We start from the raw sequence: 24,045 nt of genomic DNA, 5'->3' as shown, positions 1-24,045 counted from the left end.
GTAGACTTTTGGCTGTGAGCTTGCAAACAAATATGCCCATAAAATCTCCCAAATAAGAAAAGAAGAAATCACAGACATGGAGCAGACTCAGTGCATACAGTTCTTCTGTGTAACTACTGATAATAATCAGGAATTATGTTAGTTTGGGAACACAATATTTTTGAGGGATTTCATAACTAAAAACAGGGTGTGATTTTTTCTGTATATATTTATTTGTGTTAGGTTCGTTGACTCAATCCATGTCTAATAATGTTTTTGACTACCTTTTCCATGAGGAAGGCGGGACTAAGTACCTTAAAATAGAGATTTGGTGATAAAAACTCTGTCAAAATGTAAGTTAAGTTCAGTCAGGACCACTTTGTCAAGAAACACATGATTGGGGCTAAAAATAGTCTTCTCTTTATAAGTGGTTCTAAGTTTGCACTTATTGTTGTCATTTATATTTGGCAGTGTGGCTGTTCCTGGACCTCCTACCCTTCCACGAGCCAATGTCAGAGGACCAAGCAGGAACAGCACATGCTCCTGCCTTTCTTATGCCAACAAGGAAAGCTTGAGGCAGGGAGAGATTCAGCAGTAAGCCCAGAGCAGAGCAGGAATCAGTGACAACAAAATAACACTGATTTAGTCAGAATCAGAATATAGGAGGAGCTGGGGTGGGGGAGGGTTGCAAAAAGTTGCAAGCAGAGGGAATAGCAAAGAAAAGAATGGAGTGTGATTAGCCAAGGGCATCCTTAGAAGTGAATCACATGGCCATCAGCTGATGAGGGCTTGTGTGAGATCAGCTGATCTCAACTATATGCCAGTGCCCAACTCAATTGTCTGCCTGAACTAATGCCATATGCTTATTTTTACATCAGGGAGACTGAAATGTTATTAAAGTGTTAGGGCCAAACTACTGAATATTCAAAATGCATTTTATTTCACTCCTGTGTGTAAAATCTAGCAAAACACATATAAGATGAGAGACCAGAGATAAAACATTTTCTTCAGTGTATTTCAACTAAAGCAAGAACTGTAACTGCATTTTTTTTCAAGACTTAGTCTTGAGACTTAAGTTAAAATAACTGCTAAAATTAACACTAGTATTCAGTGACCCTTTCAAAAGCTCAGGTTAGAAATCAAAAATAACTTAACTAACCAGTTTAAGTGACCACAAGATCATTTTGTTTAGTATCCTGACAAGTCTATCTCTAAAATATGTTTATAATGAAAATACATCATTTACGTAGATGAAGAACTGATAGAGATGGATGGAGGAGAGGTGTGCTGTGCTGGAGAGGCACAGGTGTAGAAAGAGAGAGGGAAGGAAAAACAAAAACAGACAGGAGTTATATTTCCCTCAGTACCTTTGTAAAAATCATTTCCATCTGTTCCTGCCTTTAACTGTAACCAGTGCTTTTCTCACTATGACTACTGTTGGACAAAGACAAAGACAGAAAGATGGAGGAGCTAACAGAGAGACAAACCTTCAACCGAGTCTGAAGACGAGAGGCAACTGAAAGAAGCAAGGACAAAACCTCAGCACGTTATACCCCCACCCTCTACTCTGGGCCCTCTTGACTTGACCCTGGTGAAAGCTGTGTAAGTATGGAGTTAATCAAAAGTGTGTTGGGATGACAGGTAGGGGGGCCCTTCATGAAGCTGTGCCAGGGGCCCCAGCTCCACAAAGCCAGCAGTGTGAGGGGGGCTGTTCTTCAAGCAAGAGTGGATGTTTCAGGCCCGGGGTTTGGAAACACTGCTGGCTAGTCTGTCTGCTGGTGGCAATAAACTTGGATCAGTTCCGATCTCAGCAAAGAGCCCACCAACGTCTCTGATGACATGCACATCAGCCCAGATGCCTGCTGATGATGCCTACACGGCCCCACATGTCAGCATGTACAGCTTATAGTAGATATAACATTAAATGAAGGTGTCCAATCATCCTGTCTTCCAAGAGCAACAACCCTCTTTTGTTATCACACACATCAGCCCTACCGCAGACCTTACCTCCGTTATGATGAAGAAATCATCACCAGGCTCTCCTTGCACCACTATCTTCTCTCCATCCTCAAACTGAACAGGCTCCAAGGCATCAGCCACAGTCAGACGCTCCCACTTATCCAAAGACTCTGTGAAGAAAATAGTGCAGTACAGAAAATGTGTTATTTACACTGAGAACTGTGCCAATATACACACATTATGTTCTGTGTGTACCCCATAATCTTATGCAGAAGTCCAGTCAGCAGGAAGGAAAGATAATTCCTACCTGGGGCTAATCCAGTCAGTCAACAAGGACCATTACATCTTAGACTTCCCCTTCCTCCTCCCTCCTCCTGTGGAGCTAAAACACCTTGAAACCGAGCCCTTATTCTGTAAGACTCCACAAGTCCTGGAGTGTGCTGAGAGAAATCTGCAGTCTTTGAGGATAATTCAGACCTGGCCTCACAGTAACAGCAGTTTTATTTCCAAAGTAAATCCAAAAAACAGCCAGGAACCTTTTGAGAAATCTTCAAACTCAGTACACTTGACTGGACAATAACCAAAACCATAACTTTGTCCCTCACTGGGACACAGCATCAGTTGTTTCCAGAAGAGATTTAAAATTTTGATAATCTGACCACAGAACAGTTTTCTATTTTTCCTCAGGCCATTTTAAAGGAGCTTTTTTAGAGAGAAAACTACAGCATTTCTGGATCCTGTTCACATATGGATTCTTCTTTGCATGGCACAGCTTTATCCTTCTGAGCCATAAGCTATTTTTAACCATTTTGTCTCGCCTGGACTTTTTGTCTTAAAAAGCATGTAAAATATCAACTCTGTGGTGCACAGTCAAGCTCTAAACCTCCTTTTTTCAGGTCAACCTGCGCTTTAATGATATATGAGCAGCAGAATGTCATTTGAATTTTAAAAAGTTATGGGATTATAAAGACAAAAGGAAATTAAAGGAAAAGGAAAGGAAATTAAAACTTAAAGATTTTTATGTACATGCACATTGACAGTAAAGAAAACTGACTAAAACTTCTTTTTAGCTCAAACTTGTTCTCACATCTTTTGGGGATCAAAAAGTAATAAATAATCACTCTGTGACATAAAGTCTTCAAAACATTCACACATTTACTAAAACAGTCCTTTTTTAATTGGCTGATTATGAGCCATTATTTAAAGTTCCTGTCTGCAGAGACACAGGGGGCCACAGCACATCCTCTCTGTCACTCTGTCTCCATCATGAGCTCTTAGGCCTTATCCTCACGGCTTTCAGTGTGTAGTGTATGCCGTTTAGCAGAGCATGATATGACAAAAGAACAGCCTGCCACTGGTTGTCACAGCCTATGTGACATAACAATATGGTGGATAGCATTAGTAGCAGAAACGATGAAAAAAAATAGATAAAAAGATGTTCGGTGTCAGAGTAACTGGTGTAGATTTAATCTTTAAATGCCTGAAAAGTCACTCAAGTTCCAGACTTGCTAGGATGGATAGCGTCATTAGAACGGCACAGTGGATGGAATCCAGAGGAAAAACAAAGAAAGTGGCTATGACTTATGGGTTGAAAGTTATTTAACTTTAAATAACCTGTCTCTATTCTTGTCCTAAATGACAACATCAGTCTCAGAGGGTTAACTTGCATTTATGAAACTGCACTGGCAAACAATGATTTCTGGAAGTGTTCTTAGGCCCATGCAGTGATTTCCAGTACAGAATCTTGCCTTTTGTAAATGCCACCTGAGAGTCTGAAGACCAGAAGCAGCAAATACTGGCCTTTGGTCTAGCCCCTTGCATAAAGAGACTCCTTCAGATTCTTTGAGTCTTTTGATAATATTATGTACTGTAGCTGGTGGAATATTCAAAGTCTTCACAATTACACATCAAGAAGAATTTTCTGAAATTGTTCCACAATTTTTAGATGAAGCTCTTTGCAGACAGGTGAACCTCTGCTCATCTTTACCTCTGATAATTTCTCCCTCTCTAAATTCTTCTTTTATACCAGGTCACATCACTAACCAGTTGCAATTACACTTACTAGCTGTGAAATGCTCCTCCAGCTGTTTTTCACTAGTTCACATACTTCTCCAGTCTTTTGTTACCCCTTCCCAATTCTTTTAGACCCACTGCTGCCATCAGTTTCAAAATGTAGTAATATTTTCATGAAATAGTGAAATGGCTCATCTGATACATTTTTCTATTGTGAGTAAAATATGGGCTTATGGGAATTGCAAATCATTGCATTATGTTTTTATTCACATTTTAGACAGTGCACCAACTTTTTTGGAGTTGGGCCCCTAGGTAATGGAAAACATGACTTTGCTGCACCAAAGGAACATGCATGACAAAAGTGTGTTTTTTTTAGGTTTGTTAAATAACAAACGTAATGATTTTGGATATATAATAGTAGCAATATCATAGGTAATAGATTTTTATTTTAAGGATTGCTCAAATAATCCCTTGCGTGTAAACAAGTTGACCAAAACCTTTGATAAGATCCGTGTTTTTTCGGTTTCTTGTTGATCCGAAGAGCCAGTGGCAACAGCTGTCTTTCCAAATATCCAGCCACATGTACAGTGACGTGGTTAGCCCAGGATATTTCTAGAAGATGTTGGTTTTCACACAGAAACTAGAAACACAGACAGTCTCACATCCGTACTGGGAAAAACTTTCCAACCAAGGGAGTTTTAACAACTCAGATATTCTTAGAAGAAGGAGGACCCACATTCACTAAATAGCTCTGAAGATTAGCAAGCTCATCCTTCTTTTACACTACAACAGATTATTGTAGTTTAATCTTAACAGTCTTTACATCTCTGTCTGGAATGTGACTTATCTGCAGTGAAAACACTCTTCATCTTAGCTTTATCTTGGTGACTGGCTGATGGTGTTTTGATTTGACTAAGACGTGAGTTGGAGGTGTAAAACTACAACAGGATCTCTTTGTTTGACCCTATTGTCTCCTGATGGGCTAAGTAACTGATCCTAGTGTGTCTGTTTGTGTAAATGTGTATGTTTTTAGGATTAACTAAGGTGAAGTCTGGTCGCTTGGAGGTGTCCAGTGTCCCCTCTGGTGGGGCCGTGGTGTCTGCAGGCCCCAGATGGATGTCCTCTGTCTGGCTGCAAGCTAAAGGCAGCAGGTCTGATCGTAGTGATCCTTAACGCTCTGCATGTAACATGATACACAAATGTGCTGACTTAAGAACCAACATTTCACGCTTCACAGGGCCGGTACCCACTTGGATCATCTTGCTGCACACAGACATAGAAGGCACAAGGAATGGCTGTTGGGATATTGAAGCCTGTGTGCATTTGACAAAGACCATGTTGTTTTTTCCCCCTTCACTCCTCGACATCAAGGGCTTGTACCCAATTTCGTGGCTATCTCGAAAATCAAAGACAAACAAAAACACTCCCGCCTCCTTCCCCTCCTTCCATTCAAAGGGGTAAAGCGGAGAAGCAGAGAGGCAGAAAAACGACTGAAGAGAGGAAAAGCACTTGGAGGAGGGAGGTGGGCGTTTGAATACAGGCCTGGACAAGGCTGTCAAAAAGGGAGACGCAGAAGAAAGGAGGTGAATGAAAAGAGAGTGGATCTCCCAGAGACGTTCTCCTAAGACCTGAATTGAGTGTATGTGTTTACTCAGCCAGCTAATAACTCTGTACAGGGGGCATGGCCCCGCTCTATACACCACACACACACCATCAAGAGGAAGGGGATGAGATGTCAGTTCCAATTGCAGCTCGTTTAGAGAGTCTGAATGAATCTCACTCTCGTTCTGCCAAACTCAATGGCCTGTATAGGCTGGTGTTTTCCAAATTCCAGTAGGAAAAGAGAGGCTTAGTTTAACTCCCTATTCTTTAATTGTCCACACAACGACATAGCAGAGTGTGACTGGCTTTAGTATGATCACTGGGAGAAGATTAGGACTGCACACACAGACCTTACTCAGCTGTTGGTCTTGTGTGACAACGTGCGCCTGTGTTTATGTGGGCTAATCTACAGTATATGTTGCACCCAGCAGATTTAACTGCCTGCACTCTGGACTCTTTGACCTGGAGTTTAAATTTAATACCTAACATGGCATACACGTGCAGGTATGCCCTTTACAGTAGTGGTTCATGCATGCACAAATAAACAAAACATAAAGGAATGTCACTGATTCATTTTAAAAACAAAGACTTACCAAGGATGGAGACTTTGCTGAGGAACTCTTCATACATCTTCCTCTTCCTCAGTGTGCTGCCCTGAAAAACAATGAAAGGCAAAATAAACCATTAGACAACATTCTCACAGATCATTGGTTACTCCACACTTAATATAAAATAAGAATATTGATCTTCTAGAACAGAGGTGTCAAACTAAAGGCCTGGGGGCCAAATCAGGCCTGTGGCACCATTAAACCTGGCCAGCAAAATCAAATCATATTTTTAATATGACTGGCCGACAAAGATGAGGTCTGCAGATTTTCTATAGTATAAAAACTTAACCTTGATTTAAAATATCCTTGTTAAGTCTTTAAAATCTGAAAACAGTAAAAAAAAAAAAGAAAAAAAAGAAAAAAGAAATAGAATGTGAGAAAAGTTAATTTGTGTTTTCATTACATATTTTCAATTTTATGCAATCTCAGTAATGACTTAGACTTAGGATTTTGATTTTTTGCTTCATATTTTGACCTTTTCAGTTTATAATTTTAACTTTTTATCTCATATTTTGATCTCTTACATTCACAGTTTTAAGTTTTTAGTCATATTTTGACCTTTTCAACTAATGATTTTGAATTTTATCTCACATTTTGACCTTTTAATCTCATGATTTCAATCTTAATCTCATATTTGACATTTTAAACTAGAAATGTTAACTTTTTATCTTATAATCTGACCTCTAAAACCCATGATTTTGAATTTTATCTCATATGTCTCATATTTTGACTTTTAAAACTTAAGATTTCAAATTTTATCTCATATTTTGGCATTTATAAACTAATGTTTTGAATTTTATCTTGTATTTTGACCTTAAAAGCTCATGTTTTTGAATTGTATCTCATAATTTGGCCTTCAAAAACCATGATTTTTAATTTTATCTCATATTTTGACCTTTAAACAACATTATTTTTAATTGTAGTTTTGTTTTTTTACCTTTTAAACTAATAATTTTGACTTTTATCTCAGACTTTGAGCCTTCAAACTTATCATTTTGACTTTTTTATTTCAAGTTTCTTTACCATAATTCATTACTGGTGAAAATGAGGTTGACAGCTTATGGTTTGTAGTCCTAAACTCAGGATCTGGCCCCTGCTGTGACTGAGTTTGACACCCCTGGTCTACAACAATGATACTGAATCTGCAGCTCTCAAGCCACATACAGGTTCCAGGCTCACTAGAGACATCTCTGTAAGGGATATGAAGGCATAGACAGCATCAATGGAACAGTGCAACAGCTGGCTTCATAAGGAAAAACAGTTCAAAAGTTATTGAACTTCTAATACTTTGTGTCACTTCTAGTTGCACACGAAAATGTTGGTCTGGTAGAGTTTTTAACAAGTACATACAGAGAATAATGGATGTCAGGCTGGGTCCAAACTTTACTCCTGCTGTGGATTCTTGTTTGGTTCTTCTTTGCTGCTCTAAGAACAGTAGTCCCTGTGTGCACAGTTTTCAAGCAGCGAAGAACAACTGATTTCTGATTTATAATACTAACACAGCATAGGTAAATGAAGCAAAATGTAAAGTCAAACAAAATTGTATTGGGTCGGTTAATAAACACATTTACTTGATGATACCAATACCCACCCGTATTTCCAATCAGATTGTAACAGCTCTACTATATACTGTAGCATTTTGTCTCTTTGTTTTTCGGATATTTATTGCTGATTTTTTTAGATGTCTTGGTTCTTGAGACATCTCTGCTTTTCTTGGCATGAAATCTTTTCACTGAGGGACATCAAAGATTTCAGGGGCAGGCTGTCAAAAATTTTTAGAATTTTCAGGTGAACATGTGTGAAAACGACTTCTGATTAATTGTGCAGACATTTACTGTGCGTAGTTCATAAGGTCATGCATGGAGTGTAAGACTTGCGTGGTAATGCTCATTGCATGCGTGTGTCAGTGTGTGTGGCCCACCCCACCCACCAGGCATAGGGACTTTCCCCTCTGCCATGAACATCAGGTGCTTCCTGACAAGTCTGGACCCAGAGGACCCCTTTTCCTAATTGCATTGCTCCTTTCTTCCCTTCTTCAGTGTACAGTATCAGTCAGAGCGAGCAGGAACATAAAGAGGAGCGGAGAGAGTAAGGAGAGACAATCTCATCCACCCTGTGTCTGCCTCTGCATATGGAAATGATATATTGAGGCCAGGGATGTCTTTAGTGCATAAGTGCCTGAGTGCTGCTGCTGCTGCCTCTAATTTTATATAATTTCGCATTTTGTCTTAAAGGGAGAGAAAATGTTCCCAAGTGAGCCAACATAAAACTCAACATCATAAACAACTTGATTAAAGGAATTCTAAGATGCATCGCCTCCCTCCTAGATAACTGATTTGTGTGTCAGCGTGTGTATGCGAAGCATGCAGTCTGTTTTTAGTTCTGCCACTTATGTTTTGTTGCTGTCTTTGTAGTGATGAAACTTCATGCTCATTGAGCAAGCAAATACAAACACTCACACATGTATACTCTACCTCAAACACTCTCGCATGCACATAAACACACAGCACAGAGATGTTAAGTTAGTCTCTGGATCTCTTGGCTTGCTGAGCTTAAAGGCTTACTATGCGTAAATAACATAACATTACATTACACAGCAGGTTTTATTTATACCACTGGTGTGAGAAGGGCCGGGTGGGCCAGAGTCATGTCAACAAAGAAGTATACCAATGTGGAAGGAATGAAAATAATACTTTTCTAAATTTGTGATGCTAACATTTCAAGCTATGATACTTTTTCAGGGCACATATTTTTGTCTTTGCATTTTTAAGATCCTGATCCTTCATATCTTCTTGGGAGGGCGTTAGCATATGTTTCATGTGCAGAACTCCCTACTCCTTTAATTCCTAATGTGTTCACTCCTCCTGCAGTCAAAGATGAACCAGCCTCTGTGTCTGCTTGCTGTCTTTGAGGTAGAATCATCAAAGAGTTGAGGTGTGGAGCAAAGCCAGACTAAAGCAACCGTACCTTACACTCCATCCCCATCACCTTCATCTCTGTCCAAACACATACACACCTTCACATCCCTCCTCAATTCTTGGTATCATTTCTCCTAGTCTCCTATCATCTTGTGCTTTGTTTGTTGACAAGGGCCTGTCATTTCGTTAATGGCTTTGTCTGTAACCATGTGTGTGTAAATACCAAGATGACATGATAAGGTGTGCATTGTTTGACTGGTGGCTACACAATGGAGGGAGTGTATTTATCACAGGGAATGATGTTACTGTATTTACTAAATGCACTCCTGGATAATGATTAAAGGAAGATGTGCAGGGTAAGGTGGTTCTGAAGAGGTGGCTCAGCTCTGATTTAAATGCCAGTATCACTGAAGGGGGAATCATTTAGAGTTGAACATAACATGCAAACAAACAATGTATGTGCTCAAAATTACTTTAATTAAACTGTTGCTCAGTGAGCCCTTCTACATGGCCTGATATTTGGAAAACTGTATACAAATATTGAGCATATAGCATTATTTAAGGCAAGCTACAGATTCAAGCGCTGCCATATAACTGAGATCAGCTTCTCTTACGCAAGCCCTACGGTCAGGTGACTCTCTCTATGCTTGCTATTGGCTAATCACAATTATGCTGCCATATTTAACCTGCTCAAGTCACTTTTTGCAACCCTCCCCCACCCTAGCTCCTTTTTTATTCTACTTATGACTTAATCTGCGTCATTCTGTTGTTCGTGATGCCTGCCCTTCTCTGGGTTTCTTGATGCTTCTCTTCTTGCCCCAGGCTTGCCTTGTAGGTACAGGAAAGGCAGGAATGTATGCTGTTCCTGCTTGGAAGAGGGGGATCAAAGCAGGAACCCTAAAAAATCTACTAACTCTTACAACTTGTAAAAGCGATGCTATGGAGAACAGCTTTCACCTGTGAGTTACTCTGATGACCACTCAACAGTCACAGAGAGTCAGAAATATACCTTTTATTTAACAAGCACCTTAGTCTTGCTTAATGTAAAATATCATCCACTGTCGCTTACGAAAAACAGTTAGAAACTTCACTTTGGGAAAAGCCTCACCTCATTTGCACAATTGCACCAACTAATCTATTAACTGTAACTTAAATCACTGCAGTTAAATGCCTCACCTCATATCAATATTCACACTTATTGTTCTACTTACTGTACTAATTACTAATCTATCTTATTTACCATACTCAAATGCTGTATCTATTCACTGTAACTCAAAGGCCGTAAGATCTCTCTTGGTGGTATAATGCCTCACCTCATATGCATATTTGCACTAATTAATCTACCTGTAGTACTAATAAATGAAGCCTAGCATTACTTCATACACCCTACCGTGATCAGATGATAGCCAGCTGATCCCAATTATTACCTCAGAGCTCTCACAGCCAATCACACCATTTTCTCTCAACACAGCAGTGTATCTAAATATGACGTACTTCTCACTAATCCCTGCTTGCATTAATGCTAATGCACCATGCTGCAGCTGCAGGCAAAGCTTAACCTCCTCCACCCTAGCCTCCTCCTTTATAGCTTAAATGTTGTTGCACTCTCATACTCAGATTCATGCTACTATGGATTAACTGCTTTTGAACTAATTTTTAATTTATGCATTGTCATAAATGTATCTATCTATATGAGGGGTTTTAGCCACGTGCTTCCTGGAAAGTCAAAGCATGCTACTCGATGAACCCAGGGAGCATCTTTTGAGCAGAGCCTTCCCTGCATAGTAAAACTGTTTATCCATTTTGCAATAAAGTTGTAAAATGCATGTTGAGAGTGTTTCTGACCAAACTCATTTCTGCAAGTATTTTATCGTTTCACTGTAACTGTACTATATACTTACATTGCACTATTCAACTATTTTAAATGATCTTATCTACCTTATGTAAATCTGCCTACATCCTTGCATGTTTTATACTCTGATCATGTCTTGTCAGCATCCTTGAACCCTTTGCATATCTTGTAACCATACCATCAGTGCTTATGGACTTGTATATACTAGAAACTAGAATGGCCGTCTGAGGCGGCAGACCCACACCTAAGCAGCGCCACCGAGGAACTCATGCTCCCATTGATTACTATGGTGTTCAAAATTCGAAGTGCGAGAAAAACCGAACAGGTGCGCTGATCATCACCAAAATTTAATCAATTCTTCTCTGTCACTATCTCAATATTCCCTGAAAGTTTGGTGAAGATCCGACTTTCCGTTCTAGAGTTATCTTGTACATATACAAACAAAGAAACAACAAACAAACAAAGATTCGTAACCCTTTACATAACCCCCTGCCGATTTCATCGGCGTGGGTAATAAAATCTACAGGGCTTGATTTGGGCTTCATTTTTTTAATACCTTATTCAGTAAATTTAGTTTTTGCATTTAATGTTTAATCCCTGTACACTGATAGCAAAGCTAACCTGCAATTTCTTAATGCATAAGCATTATTGGCCAATAAAGCTGAATCTGATTCTAGTTCCTCTTGAGTCCTTTCGATTTACTGATCAAAAGCTGAGACCTAATGTGCATGCGTTTACATATTTTTGATGTGTGCTGTAAGGTTTTCTTGTATTTTCTCTGGTTCCCAGACTTCAATAAGTGTGTTTCTATTTTAAAAGGACAATGTGACACACAACAATGTTAAATTAATTATGACCAAAAATGCAGCAATGTGAGGATTTCTCACATTTTACATGAAAAAAACATTTGTCATCTTAGCCTAAAACTTTTTGGAAAATTCTTTCCAATCTTGCATTCTGTAAGTATTTGAATTCCAACCATTAAAATAAATCAAAGATTTTAAAATGGATAAACAAAATGCATCAGAGTTCATGACAGGCAGTTTTCACTTTAGAGGAATTTAGTAGCTGGAATAATGCTTGTACAAAACAGTTAAATGTAATATAACTTGTTTTAGCAACTGTATAAACAAACAGAATGAAAATAAATTATTTAGAAAAGTTTTTCATTCAGTGAGTGTCGAGTCTCTGGATACTAGAAAAAAAAGCAGGACAGGAGAGAGCAAATGAGCAAAAATTAAACTGATGGTAGCTGCCACACACCCTCTCAGGCCTCTGACTAACTAGCTGCAGACACTCAGCATAATTTCACTGGGAAACACACACACAAACTAAGACACAAAGAGAGCTCTCATTGTTTTGGCCTAAGATGTTGCCAGAATACCACACTTTATAAAAACAGCTTTACAAATCATTGATGGCAGTAATTAACTACAGGTTCACATAATTGGATTCTGCTTCACTTTGCACCCCCTTCCTGCTGCTGCTGCTGGAAGAGACGAAGGAATGAGAGCTGGAGAGAGAGAGGGAATCTTCTAAAAGAAAGGTTACCAGGGCAGTCTGTGCCCTCAGTTTAACAATGTGCTGAAGAGGTGAGATGAGTGCTGGGCAGGCCTGTGCCAACTTTACACTGAGCTGAAAGGTCCAAAAACAAGTTTCCCGCCGAGGAAGGCTTAGGTGTGCACAGAGGTCATGAAGGTTAACTGGGTGCCATCTTATTTAGTTGTAGAGTGTTAAGAACAATGAAGACTCTTGTGGGCACACTCAAAGTTATCATTTTTTCTAATTCCAGCAGCACTCAAGATGTGCATGTGTATGAATCAGTATGACAGCTGGGGCAGAGCACCTTGTGTTTCCAGTTTAAACATTTAGACATTCCTGATAGATAAGCTGCTGAAGAGGGACGAGTGTGTTGAGGCAGTAGGGTTGACCCTCTCTCTCTCCTCGACTTCACTCCCTTTTTGCCACTGTCTCTGTCTAGCAGCAGATGTAAGGAGGCATTCAAGAAGAAGCATATATGGAGGTGGGTTTTGTTTGAGTAAGCGACTTGATGAATAGAAAGGGGAAATTTACTTCTAGAACAAGAGCTGCAAAAACAGTGGGTGGTCAGAAAGGCTGGCTCAGACTACGCAATTTTTTTAGTTGTTCATGACGGTACCAACAGACTATGCAACTAAAAGCTGAGACTGTGTGATTCTGACTGCTGATCAGTCACAGCTGTCTGAATCGAGTAATTGCAGCTCGACTCAATCTGTCTGATGATGCTGCCTGCATTTCAGACAACTGGTTGCAGGATGGTGCAAGTATATAAATAAGAAAGAGCGAAATATAAATCTCATTTTGAAAGGCTATAAATGCCTATTTTGTTTGATAAAGTCATGCTAGGAATTTTGGACATTATTACATCTAAGTTTTCACAGGAAACTTCAACCCATGAAGACTCTTGTCTCCTCCGCTAGCTTAGAACGTTGCAGAACAGCCTATCGCAAGAAGTTGCAAGTTTCAACTTGTCTTATTGCGAATCTTTGGTCTAAACTGAGCTTATCAAGATATGCAGGAAGACAGTGTCTTACCATGAGGATGCGGCGGTAGCTGTCCCTGTCGATGCCCCACAGCTTCAGGTCAGTCTTGGCCTTGACAGTCGCAGCTCTGGGAGTCCCATAGATAAGAGCCAGCTCTCCAAAACTGCCACCCTCTCCGATACTGGTCACCCACTCCCCGTTCACGTACACCTGCAGGCAGGAAGAAACAGCAATGGAGAAATTGTTAGAAAATGTTGAAAACTTCTGAAGAATGTCAGTCATCCCTTGGTAATCTGTGCTGAATTTCTTTTTTTGATACATTTTAACTTCACACCCTCAGACACCTTTCACAACCCGTATAACCCCCCTCCTCAGTTTCCAGGTTGTTTGATATGCTCACAAGGTTTGTCTCTAAGCATTTGATCCCCACTGAGACTTCAAATGAGACCTTCTAAAAAGTCTTCTATCCCTTCTATCTCAATCCACCCCTTTTATTTTCCTCTGTCTTTTCTTGTTCAGACCTTTCCTTTGATTTAGGGGTAATGGAGGACAGAAAGCCCTGGTAGATATTGTGGATCTATACTCAGATCTACAGGCACTCACATGCTTGTTTCTCAACTCACAGCTCTATTTAGGCCAGCCACTATAGCTCTTCAGACAATACAACCGCATTTAGGCTCATCCAGGCTCTCCCTGGGGCCGTTAGGGTTTCACCTGTCGACACACTATCCACTATGTTGCTGACTTAATAACACAGAGAGAAAGGAGGAGAGAGAGGGAGGGAGTATTTCTTCTGTGGCTGTGGAGTGCCAATATTGTTGCAAGCCATTATCCAAGGCTCAGGGTTGACCACAGGGGAGTCATCCTTCTCTACAAACTTGGGTGGCTTCAAATAGAAGCACAGGGGTTACGTCAAGCTTAGAGGAACAATAAGAATGTTGCTCAAGTGTTACATCAGTACATACAGGTCCAAGTAGTTTTTACTGCATATTTTATCTTATTATACATGTATTGAACTACCTAGTCTTTGTTACACCTGCACAATACTAGATTGCAATGTTCAAAATTCCATTTTTAAAAGATACATTGAATATATAAGCATTAATATAAACGTGAACTCACAATTTTCATAAATGTTAATATATGTGTTTTGAAGGTTTTTTTTGTTTTTTTTGCTTTTATGATTTTTTTGAAAGAGGTTAGTATAGTGAGCAGCATAGGAAATAAGGATGACAGAGCAGTGAATGACATGGAGCAAAGTGCTGCAGGATGAACTTGAACCCAATTACTTAAAAAACAAAAGATTCTTTAATCAGCACCCAGGACATAACTTCCAGAGCAGTAGTTTAAAGGGCACATATTTTACCCTTTTAAGACAAGTTTATATTGTCTCAGAGGTCCCCGAAACACGCCTGTGAAGTTTGTTGCTGAAAAAACACTCCAGTATAGGATTTTGGCATGTCTAAAAAACCTCTCTGTTTCAGCCCTGCTCAGAATGAGCTGTTTCTGTGGCTTTAAATGTTGCTGGGCTGTCTGACCCCGCCCCTGACTCCACCCCTCTCAGGAAATGGATGTGGCTTAATGGATGAAGCCTTCCTGATCCACCTCTTAGCTGTCAACTCTGAGAGGAAGATCACTTCTTCTAAGTGGGGAGGGCCAACCAAAACTCGGGGTGGGACTAACTCCCCACATGACATCATGAGGAAAAAATCTGAGAATGGCTTGTTTCAGCACACATTCTCTGAAAGGTGGAGAAAGAGAGGGGGGAGGGACTGGATTTTTCTGGTACTTGAGGGGATTGTGGACAGGCCAGGGGCACATATTTTTGTTAGAACAGCCTGAAAAAGTGAATTTTGCATAATATGTCCCCTTTAAACTGGTCTTGAAAACAAAATGGGGCTTTTTGGCCATCAGAAATTTTCCAGCAAGACAATGACCCTAAGCATACAGCAAAAGCTACACAGAAATAGTTTAAAGACAACAAGATGAAGGTTCTGGAGTGGCCCAAACAAAGCCTAGACCTCAATCCAAATAGAGGATTTGTGGCTAGACTTGAAAAGGGCTGTTCACACCTGATTGTCTTGCAACCTGACAGAGCTTGAGCAGTTTTGCAAAGAAGAATGGAGTAAAAATCCGTGTTCAGATGTGCAAGTCTGATTGAGACCTATCCACACAGACACAGTGCTGTGGAAATCAATGGTGGATCTACCAAATACTGACTTGAAGGGGGTTGACACATTTTTAATATAAGGGGAAAACAACTTTATCACAACATAACAGGAGAAATAAGTCAGGATCTCAAGAAAACCATAAAATTGTATCTGATATATAATTGAGTAAAATAAATATAGGCTGTGGATGTTTGTCTGCCCAATGCTTTTGTATTTCAAAGACTTTTTCCACTTTTTCTTTTACAAGATGTGCACTTGCCACCCACTGAAGGCATGTCCATGACCTACTTTTAGGTCTCGACATGCTAAGTGACAAACTTTGTGAATTTTTTTTTCTTATTTATTGCAATAAAGCTAGACTCTTGTTTTTTTTTTCATAACTGATTATGCAGCCCTCCTGCCTACTCTAAAAAGCTCCTGTCAAACACCTTCTGGGTGGTTAGATCTGTTTCAAATGCTTAAACAAGCAGCATTACATCTTAACTACATGATGTATGCAAGAGTGAAGCTGCACGATGTAAGATCAAGCCTGCAGAAAAGGTGGTCCATGGGGGCTGAATTGGAAACACTTGACTGTATTGAGTCAGAGCTATGCAGAGGGTAAAATGGAGTTCATGATGAGACAATTCAAATCTTGAACAATGCATTCTGTCCCACAGCTGTCACTGAAACTTCTCTTTGTTGGCTGGCGGTAATTAAGATGCAACAAATCATAAGCACTGAAAGGTAGATGAGCAGACAGTGTTGCTATGTATTTCTGTTTGTAGTTACTCTGTTTTTATGCAGTTTCTCATGAGCTGTGACAGAGATAGCCTGGCTCTATCCATTTACTGTATAGCCACATTAAATTTTTTAATCCCACTTTCACTCAAACAATAATGACAAAAAGCTTTAATCTTATAATAATTACCTGTGTTTTGGCTAAAGGATTTAAGCTAATTATTTAAAGTCAGAAAATGTCAGAGATCACCACAAGTAAGAGATAATCTTTTAGCAGATATAAGCAGTGAACAAACATTTGGCAACTGGACTAAAACACATCATATAAATATGATTTTACTTTATTCCATGTACTAGTAATGCATGGTTCTCCAAATAATTTAGCCTAACACTGTGTTCAAACAGCATGCAAGCATTGACCTTTTCTTGCGTTGCATCACGTCACGTTGCATGGTATTGCTTTCCCCACTGCATCAAAAGCCAAAACTCTCTACTCTGTGACTTTCAGGCTCTAGCTGTTCATTGTAAGACATCTAGCAATTATTCTTGGAATGCAGACAAACAAAACTGTCATACTTTCTATCAATGAGCCTTAAATATTAAAATATTCCTGTTGGGCATTCCTGAACCCTTGTCATCTACCTCTTTGATTAATCCTCACCCATTGAGTTTGTCATTGACCTCCACTCACATCAGTTGTAGTTAGGACATGGTGTCAGAGTCAAAATGCACAAAGGGCGTGAACATCTGCACGATTGTCATACCTTCCACCACACTTTTAAAAGCGAATAAGTAACGGAGTAATATGGAACTTAAAAAAAAAATAAATCCTGTGTTAGGGTCATACAAAAATTAAATAAAGCAAAACCCTAAAAGAAATGTAGGTGTGGAAGGTGGTCAAGATAGGTAGACCAGGCAAACTTTTTCAATAGCAAACTTTGCTTGCTCTTAGTAAATAATGACAAATGTAATTTTGTGTAAAATTTTCATGAGGTTCATCCAGACAGATAATTTGCGCTGACCAGACTCTAGGCTCAGGTGAATAAAAGTTGAGTTTTAGTTTCTTAAAAAATGTAAACACTTTTGTCACCTTTCAACTCATAAGGGTGTAATACAATCATAAATCTATATTTGTTTGAATGCCAAATAGAATGGAACAAAGTGAAAAATTTTACATCAGATTAGATTAGACTCAAATTAGATTCAATATCTAATTACAAATTGCATTTTTTCATCATAGTCTTCATGCGTTTTGGAATGAAAGCGTTATAATTTCTTTAGTGCTGCACCCATATAAACACAGGCCAACGTCAGTAAGTGAATAAGTCTGGGTACAGACATGATGGGGTGTTTACATCAGTGGCAGCAGTTGTCATCTTCCCGGCAGTTTATGGGCTGCCAGCTGATTTACATCCATGTCTAATGAGAGACATCTTGACACTTTAATAAGTGTGGAGATGTCGCTACACTTATTAAAGTATTGGCACTGAGCTTGAAGTAGTTTAGTGACTGAGCTGTGGCTGGGAGGCAGCTTGTAGACATAGAAAGGATGGTAGGCTGGGGTTACGTAGATGCAGACGAGCACTGGGGTGAGGACAAGGATGAGATCTTTCAAAAACTATGATAGGATCTTGGCTGTGAAAAATGCCTTGAACCTGAAGAAACCATTGGTAAACACAGAGGCTAAGTCAGCAAGCCAGATGATAAAGACACAAAGTGATGCTGCAGCTGATGGACCTAGCAAGTGAGCAACAAACATCTTACATAATGGCGCCATAGACATGACAGTTGGGTCATGACTGATTAACGGAGGCTGGTCTTTGGGTGTGAGGCCCCTGATTTCCTTCACTGTCCGCTTTCCTGACTGCTCCAGGTGGCAAAATGAAGGGCACATAAATAAACCTTCATATATAAACTTTTCAAATTTCAGCCTTCAATCTGCTGCTACTGCAATCTAACTTTGTCTCTGAAGTTGAAGTAACAGCTTAGGGATGGATAGGACCAACCTGGGGAAAACAGACCTAGTAGAACAGCTAAACTGAGTGCTTTCAACACTATCTGCTTGAAAGAGACAAGCAGGAGATTGATTAGATAAGCACTGACAACAAAAAACAAAGTGTCTCTCTAAAAACCCTGGATTGCGAGAGCAGGATTGTGATAAGATAAAACAAGTGATCTCAAAAGGAACTTCCCAACGATGACAATATTTAGATAACAGGCTAAAACACATCATGCAGTGGAAATAAGGGAATATCCACAACGATGTCCATCATTCCTGCAGCGATGTGGATGTTCTCTGCTTAACCCTTTACTGAGTTTCATGTCTTGAAGCATTGATTAGTTGTATAGATGTGTTTTCAACACGTTTTAAAATTCAGCAATAGCCAATGAATGCTTGTCAGAAATGTTACCATTCAATATAATGCAGGTCAATGCCATAATTTGTAATACTCAGGTGTTGCACAGTCCTCCATCATGGCACCATCTCTATATTTCTACACTTTGTCTCTCTACCAAGCTTGCCAACCTGTTTATCTCTGTAAGCCACCGTCTCAGCGCTCACTTTAGTAAGCTGATAGGGCCATTTCCTGTTTAACTTTCCATCAGCTCCTGTTTTATCTCTCCACTTAACTCTATCGCTCTTTGTCAGGCTTACTAAGACAAAAGATGTTCTCAGTTTGGCTGCCCTAACATTACGCTGGAAAGCGTCACGTAGAGATTGTCATCTTGGTGGAACTGAACTTTGAAGAAAACAAAACATGGGGGCAATCCAATACAGCCTGTCTATTGTTAGTGAGTATCATTGTCTTAACATGAGAGGAGGAGAGAGGATTTTCCCACTGAGTCACAATCCTTGTGAAAAGCTTCCGAAAGGTCAATAAATAGTACTGGCACACTTTATAATAGAGCACTCTACAGTTGTGATTGTTTAATCAAATGAACAATCAAAAGAGACTGCTTATTTAAAAAATGGTGGATTGTTTGTGTGTGCTTGTGTTTCCACTTACATCCACTTCACCTTGGTCAATCACATAGAAGTTGTCTCCTTCATCGCCTGGAGGGAAAAGAAAAGAAGGTGTGAGATGACAGGAAAAAGCAGGAACTGGAGCAGGAAAGCCTACTTCCCCTAACTTCCACCTCCTGCTTGGTTTAAAGGGTATTAAAACCTAAATGATTTTATCAAGCGATATCAATCATCAGTAACAAACCTTTAAAAAAGCCCTTTGTGAGCAGGAGGAAAAATATATTAAAGAAATGGCTAGTATTCTTCTTTAGAACCCACAGAGGAAAACATGCTATCACACCCTTCCCCTAATAGTTAAATCTGTCAACTTCCACCTCTTCTCCTTTGGAAAACTGCTTATTTTTTGTCTTTTATCAGTATTTTGGGTCTTCCAAAGCTTTAGGGCAGGCCCAGTGTCAGAGATGCCTCTGCCTCCTCCACAATGCATATTTCAATGCGACTGCCAATAAACTATCAGCAACAGCAGTACTCATTACAGCTGCTTGTGTAGTTCAATAGTGGAAACTCTGAAACAGAGGTGCCTGAGCATGTCCACTTAAAACAAATCAGTATGAAGGTAAAGGGAAAATTATAAGATATCAGTAAGACTGTTGGATTTATTTTGGTTGAGAACTTGCCACTCTATTCATAAAATATACAGAAAACATTTAGAAAAAAGTGCTGCCTATGTGAGTTACACTTCTTCTCATAAAGAAGACAATAGGTCAATTCCAGACCTTAACCACTAGTTGGTAAATTAACATAGGTTTGGTTAAAATAGCTTTTTTCAGAGAGTATGATCAGCAAAACACACAACATTTCAAATTATGCTGCAATAGCATAAAACAGGAGAAAACAGTTAAGCTAGCCCTTTCTAAGGGTAAAAAAATCTCCCTACTGGGCCTCTACATCTTACAACCATAATATGCAGCCTGTCTGTCTGTATTGATATGTATGCCACACTGTTGCTTCAATTGTCCTTAAAACCTCTTAGAAGAAGACTTCTTGGATGAACTGGTGCAAAACTGGTGCAATCAAAAAATCCTAAATATGAACAAATTTTCTATAAAATCCAAAATTGTTGTGCCTTTTGCTTCAGTTTGCCCCCTTCCTGTCATATAACACATACAGTCCCTCTGCCATGATGCTGAAGAGGAGACAGCCTTTGCTTTCAAATATACACGTAGTAAAAATCAGAAACTACACCGCGCTCATGAGTCTGGTTTTTCTTTAGAACTGAGAGAGAGGTGACAGAGCTGGAAATGAATGTCTGAGAAAAACTAAAGAACATTTTCATCTCATTTTAGTCATCTTGATGAAAACTAAACGTACTTTTAGTCAGTTTTAGTCATCAAAGTTCTGTTTTTGGCTAGTCTTGGTCTAGTCTTTTCATGGGAAAAACTGTTGACAAACATTATTAGTCATAGCTTTAGTCAACAAAATTACCACTGCAGCAGAACTTGTTGGTGGATCAAACTCATGCCAAGGCCGGTCAGGGAAAGTGTAAAAAACATCCACTCCGTCAAGAGAAGCTTTCAGAGCTGTTATTTGCTCTTTTTTAACAGATCAATTTTGTCTCGTTTTGATTAAAAAAACTGCCACTATACTATAGCTACATCCAAGCTAAATGCTAAACTGGCAGCAGCCATTGCCATTGGCTTCCAGTGCAACAAGTCCACACCCCAGGGTTACGCCTCATTCTCCTCAAATAACATTGATTGGTCTGGTCTGTTCTCAGACCTGGCATAATAATTTCAGACTGGAGTTTTGCAATATGGATTTACCTGTTAACAGACATGGAATTCTTACTGCAAATAAACCACACTGGAGCTAAAAAATGGGGACCAAACCCCCTCTTTTTATGTGTTCTCCATAAAGTTGTTTGATTTGCACCAGGGTTCAACTGAATGCTTACACACCAGATAAAACAAGTCACACTAACTTGGCAAATGGACCCAGGTTTTATCTTCTAACCAAACCAAACAGGTTAAGTCTGAAAAAACCTTCACTTAGTCTGTGATTGGAATTGTCTATTGGTCATGAAAAAAAAAACATCTTTATGCTCCTCATAAGTGAAAGGTATTCCAAAAAGTCTCCTTGTCAGAGTGGAATATGTAGCTTTTTAGGCTACAATTGAGTTCATATATTAGCTAGTTGATTGGCAGCTATATATGTGAGGATGTCAATGCAAAATGTCTGCTTTGCTCACTGGATCTTGGTTGTGTCACTGATAAGAGGATTCTGAGCTTTTACAGCAGATCCACACCTTTAAAGTAAGTCATGGGATCTGGTTGGTCAATGTCTGCTAAAAGCGTCTAGTCTGAAGATAAGGCTGAAAAATGGAGCGTTCCTTTAATTATGCTATCCGTTACATAGGGCTAAAGGGAAATGATTAAGGAGGACTGACAGCCACATACATGAGCACAGAGAAGCCCTCCCTGCAGCGACCTCTTACAATAAGAAATAAATACAACTCCATTCAGAGGCAAAAGAGTGGGCAACGAGGCATGAGTATACATGACAAAAGTATGCCTGTGTATGCATTCTGTATGTACCAAATGAAGGCGTGCATGACTGTGTGTATAAGTTCACCTGAAGAGTTGAAAGGCTGAGAGCGCCCTGTGTGTAAAGTTCACAGGAGTTCACATGGCTAATTAATACTGAGAGGAGAGAGCTCGTTAATCATACAGCTCTATTTGTCACACAAAACGCTCCTTGTCTGTCTGATGGTCTGTCCCAGAGGAGACCCCAGGCAGTCACACACTCTCAGAGACACACATACAACCTGCTTCAACCTGGCCCTCTGCTATCTGCCTCTCTCTGTCTCTGCCTCTCTCTCTTTCATCTCATCTATCTCTTTCAATTCCCTCTCACTCTGTCTTTCTTTTCTTCTACTCTTCCTGTCTTTTATCACTTTGGTGCTTGAGTCTTTGTTTTGCGCCTTTCCAATCCCCCTGTGCCTGAGAGTGCAAGCAAATATTTGAATAGTGCATGCGTTCACACATAGGTGCACACACGCAGGGCAGTGTTTTCAGTGTGGCCTTGTTTCAACACAAGGTAATTATCACACACTGTTAAGGTTCTTTGGCTTCACTCAAAAGAAAAACATCCTCAGCCTATAAGGTGTTCAAAACAGACAATTCTGCTCCTACATAACACTGAATATGAGCATCTTTAAAAAACTGATTTTATGTTGTATTTTACCCTTCGCTGGCTCTCTGATCGGTCTGCAGCTTTGAGTTAGACTATGTAATTCCCATAGAATGATACTTTACTTGGATGACAGGGGTGGCTTAGGGGTTAATCTCACCCAAGCTTCTTTGGTAGGTTTATTTTCTACTAAACTAAATAATGAATGTGGACAACCACACTGAAAATTCATCCCACTGAACACTTACTTATGCTTAAATGTGCAGATGCATCAATTGTTAAAATCAGGGCTGATGCTGATAAATCAATGAGGGCTGGGCCTCAGGGACAAGGAAATAAATTTACTATTTATTTAATAACAAAGACAAAATAATAAATCAAGGGTATTACAGTGGAACTATGTCTATGCTTCATTTGCATACCATTGAAGAATGTAATGACAGTTAATTCTTCCTCTGTTTAAATACCACTCGGGCTGCAAAGTCGATAACTCCAGGCTGTGTCTAAATAGTGTGTGATGGGTCTGCAGCAAGGCTGAGTTTTTGAAGCAGCACAGTAGTGCAGACATTTGCAATGACATCAGCTCTGTACTGTATATACTGTATAACACACTCTGTAGTACAATGTACTGTATATATAACAATGGGCTTTCTGGGGCTGGGGGCCCTGCAAGCTAGCTAGACTTATTATCACCAAATTAGGACTGATAATCTGGGATGTTGTCTCAGAGTATGCAGGAGGGGCTGAATCCGTATGTGATCCAGTCTGTGTCTAAAACTCAATAGTTTTTAGGCATTTAATACAGAAGAGACAGTGTGATTGATTGTCTTTATCCTCAGTGTAGCCTTCATGATGTCACAGTAGTTTACACCAAAGTTTTTCTTGGATGGGCACATGTCAAAACGTGCATTTTTACTGATTAAACATCAGGCCCTATCTGCTTTTGGAAGGATATTCAGTGAGGACTAGTGTAAAGTTTCAGCCTGGCTCTCTTTAGCTCTATGTTCCTTCTAAGTCTAGAGATGTCTAGAAGGCACAGATGACTGTGAATGGGCAAAGAGGGACCTGACATCTGGTCCAGCCAGGGGGAATGTGTCAGTGGGGCATTGAAGAGTAAAAGGGAGGGGAAAAAGCAATGGAAGGATAAAATGAACACAAGTAGTGGCAGTGCAGTAAGTGCATGCTTTGATATAAATAGTATATTTTTAGTGATGCCATGGCATCCTGCTAAAACAGCACCCTGATTATTTGGCATTGTTAAGATGTCTAAATGAGCTTGCAAACAGGGCTGGGACTATACAGAGTTTCAAAGATATATTGGCACATTTCCATAGGGTAAGACAGTGTTGTTAATATCAATCAACGTTATGTTGATGTTAATGTGATTTTTATATAATTTCTTTTTTGCTGTGTGCCAGTGAAGTATTTCAAAGGGGGATGTGTCCAAACAATGGCATAAGAAACAGCCTCTTTGAATCATGAAGGTTTCATTTCAAATACCAGATTTCTTTATTTGGATGATTGAGTCACTACTTGGAACTCATAAA

General features: G+C 39.6%; 1 protein-coding gene across 1 annotated transcript in view; it reads right to left on the bottom strand.

Annotated features, from left to right (window-relative positions):
* The window catches only part of prkar1b (protein kinase, cAMP-dependent, regulatory, type I, beta), a 109,907-nt gene that overhangs the window by 17,004 nt on the left and 68,858 nt on the right, over window positions 1-24,045 (bottom strand). Inside the window, exons 6-9 of the mRNA XM_041816888.1 lie at window positions 19,353-19,399; window positions 13,505-13,663; window positions 6,147-6,207; window positions 1,987-2,108 (exon numbers count right to left, since the gene is read on the bottom strand). Of these exons, the coding sequence (XP_041672822.1) occupies window positions 1,987-2,108; window positions 6,147-6,207; window positions 13,505-13,663; window positions 19,353-19,399 (389 nt within the window). The remainder of the gene's footprint in view (window positions 1-1,986; window positions 2,109-6,146; window positions 6,208-13,504; window positions 13,664-19,352; window positions 19,400-24,045) is intronic.

This window comes from Cheilinus undulatus, linkage group 21 (genome assembly GCF_018320785.1).
Source record: "Cheilinus undulatus linkage group 21, ASM1832078v1, whole genome shotgun sequence".
NCBI classification, from domain to species: Eukaryota; Metazoa; Chordata; class Actinopteri; order Labriformes; family Labridae; genus Cheilinus; species Cheilinus undulatus.
Note: the sequence above shows the minus strand (reverse complement) of the source record. Positions and strands in the feature narration are given on the sequence as shown.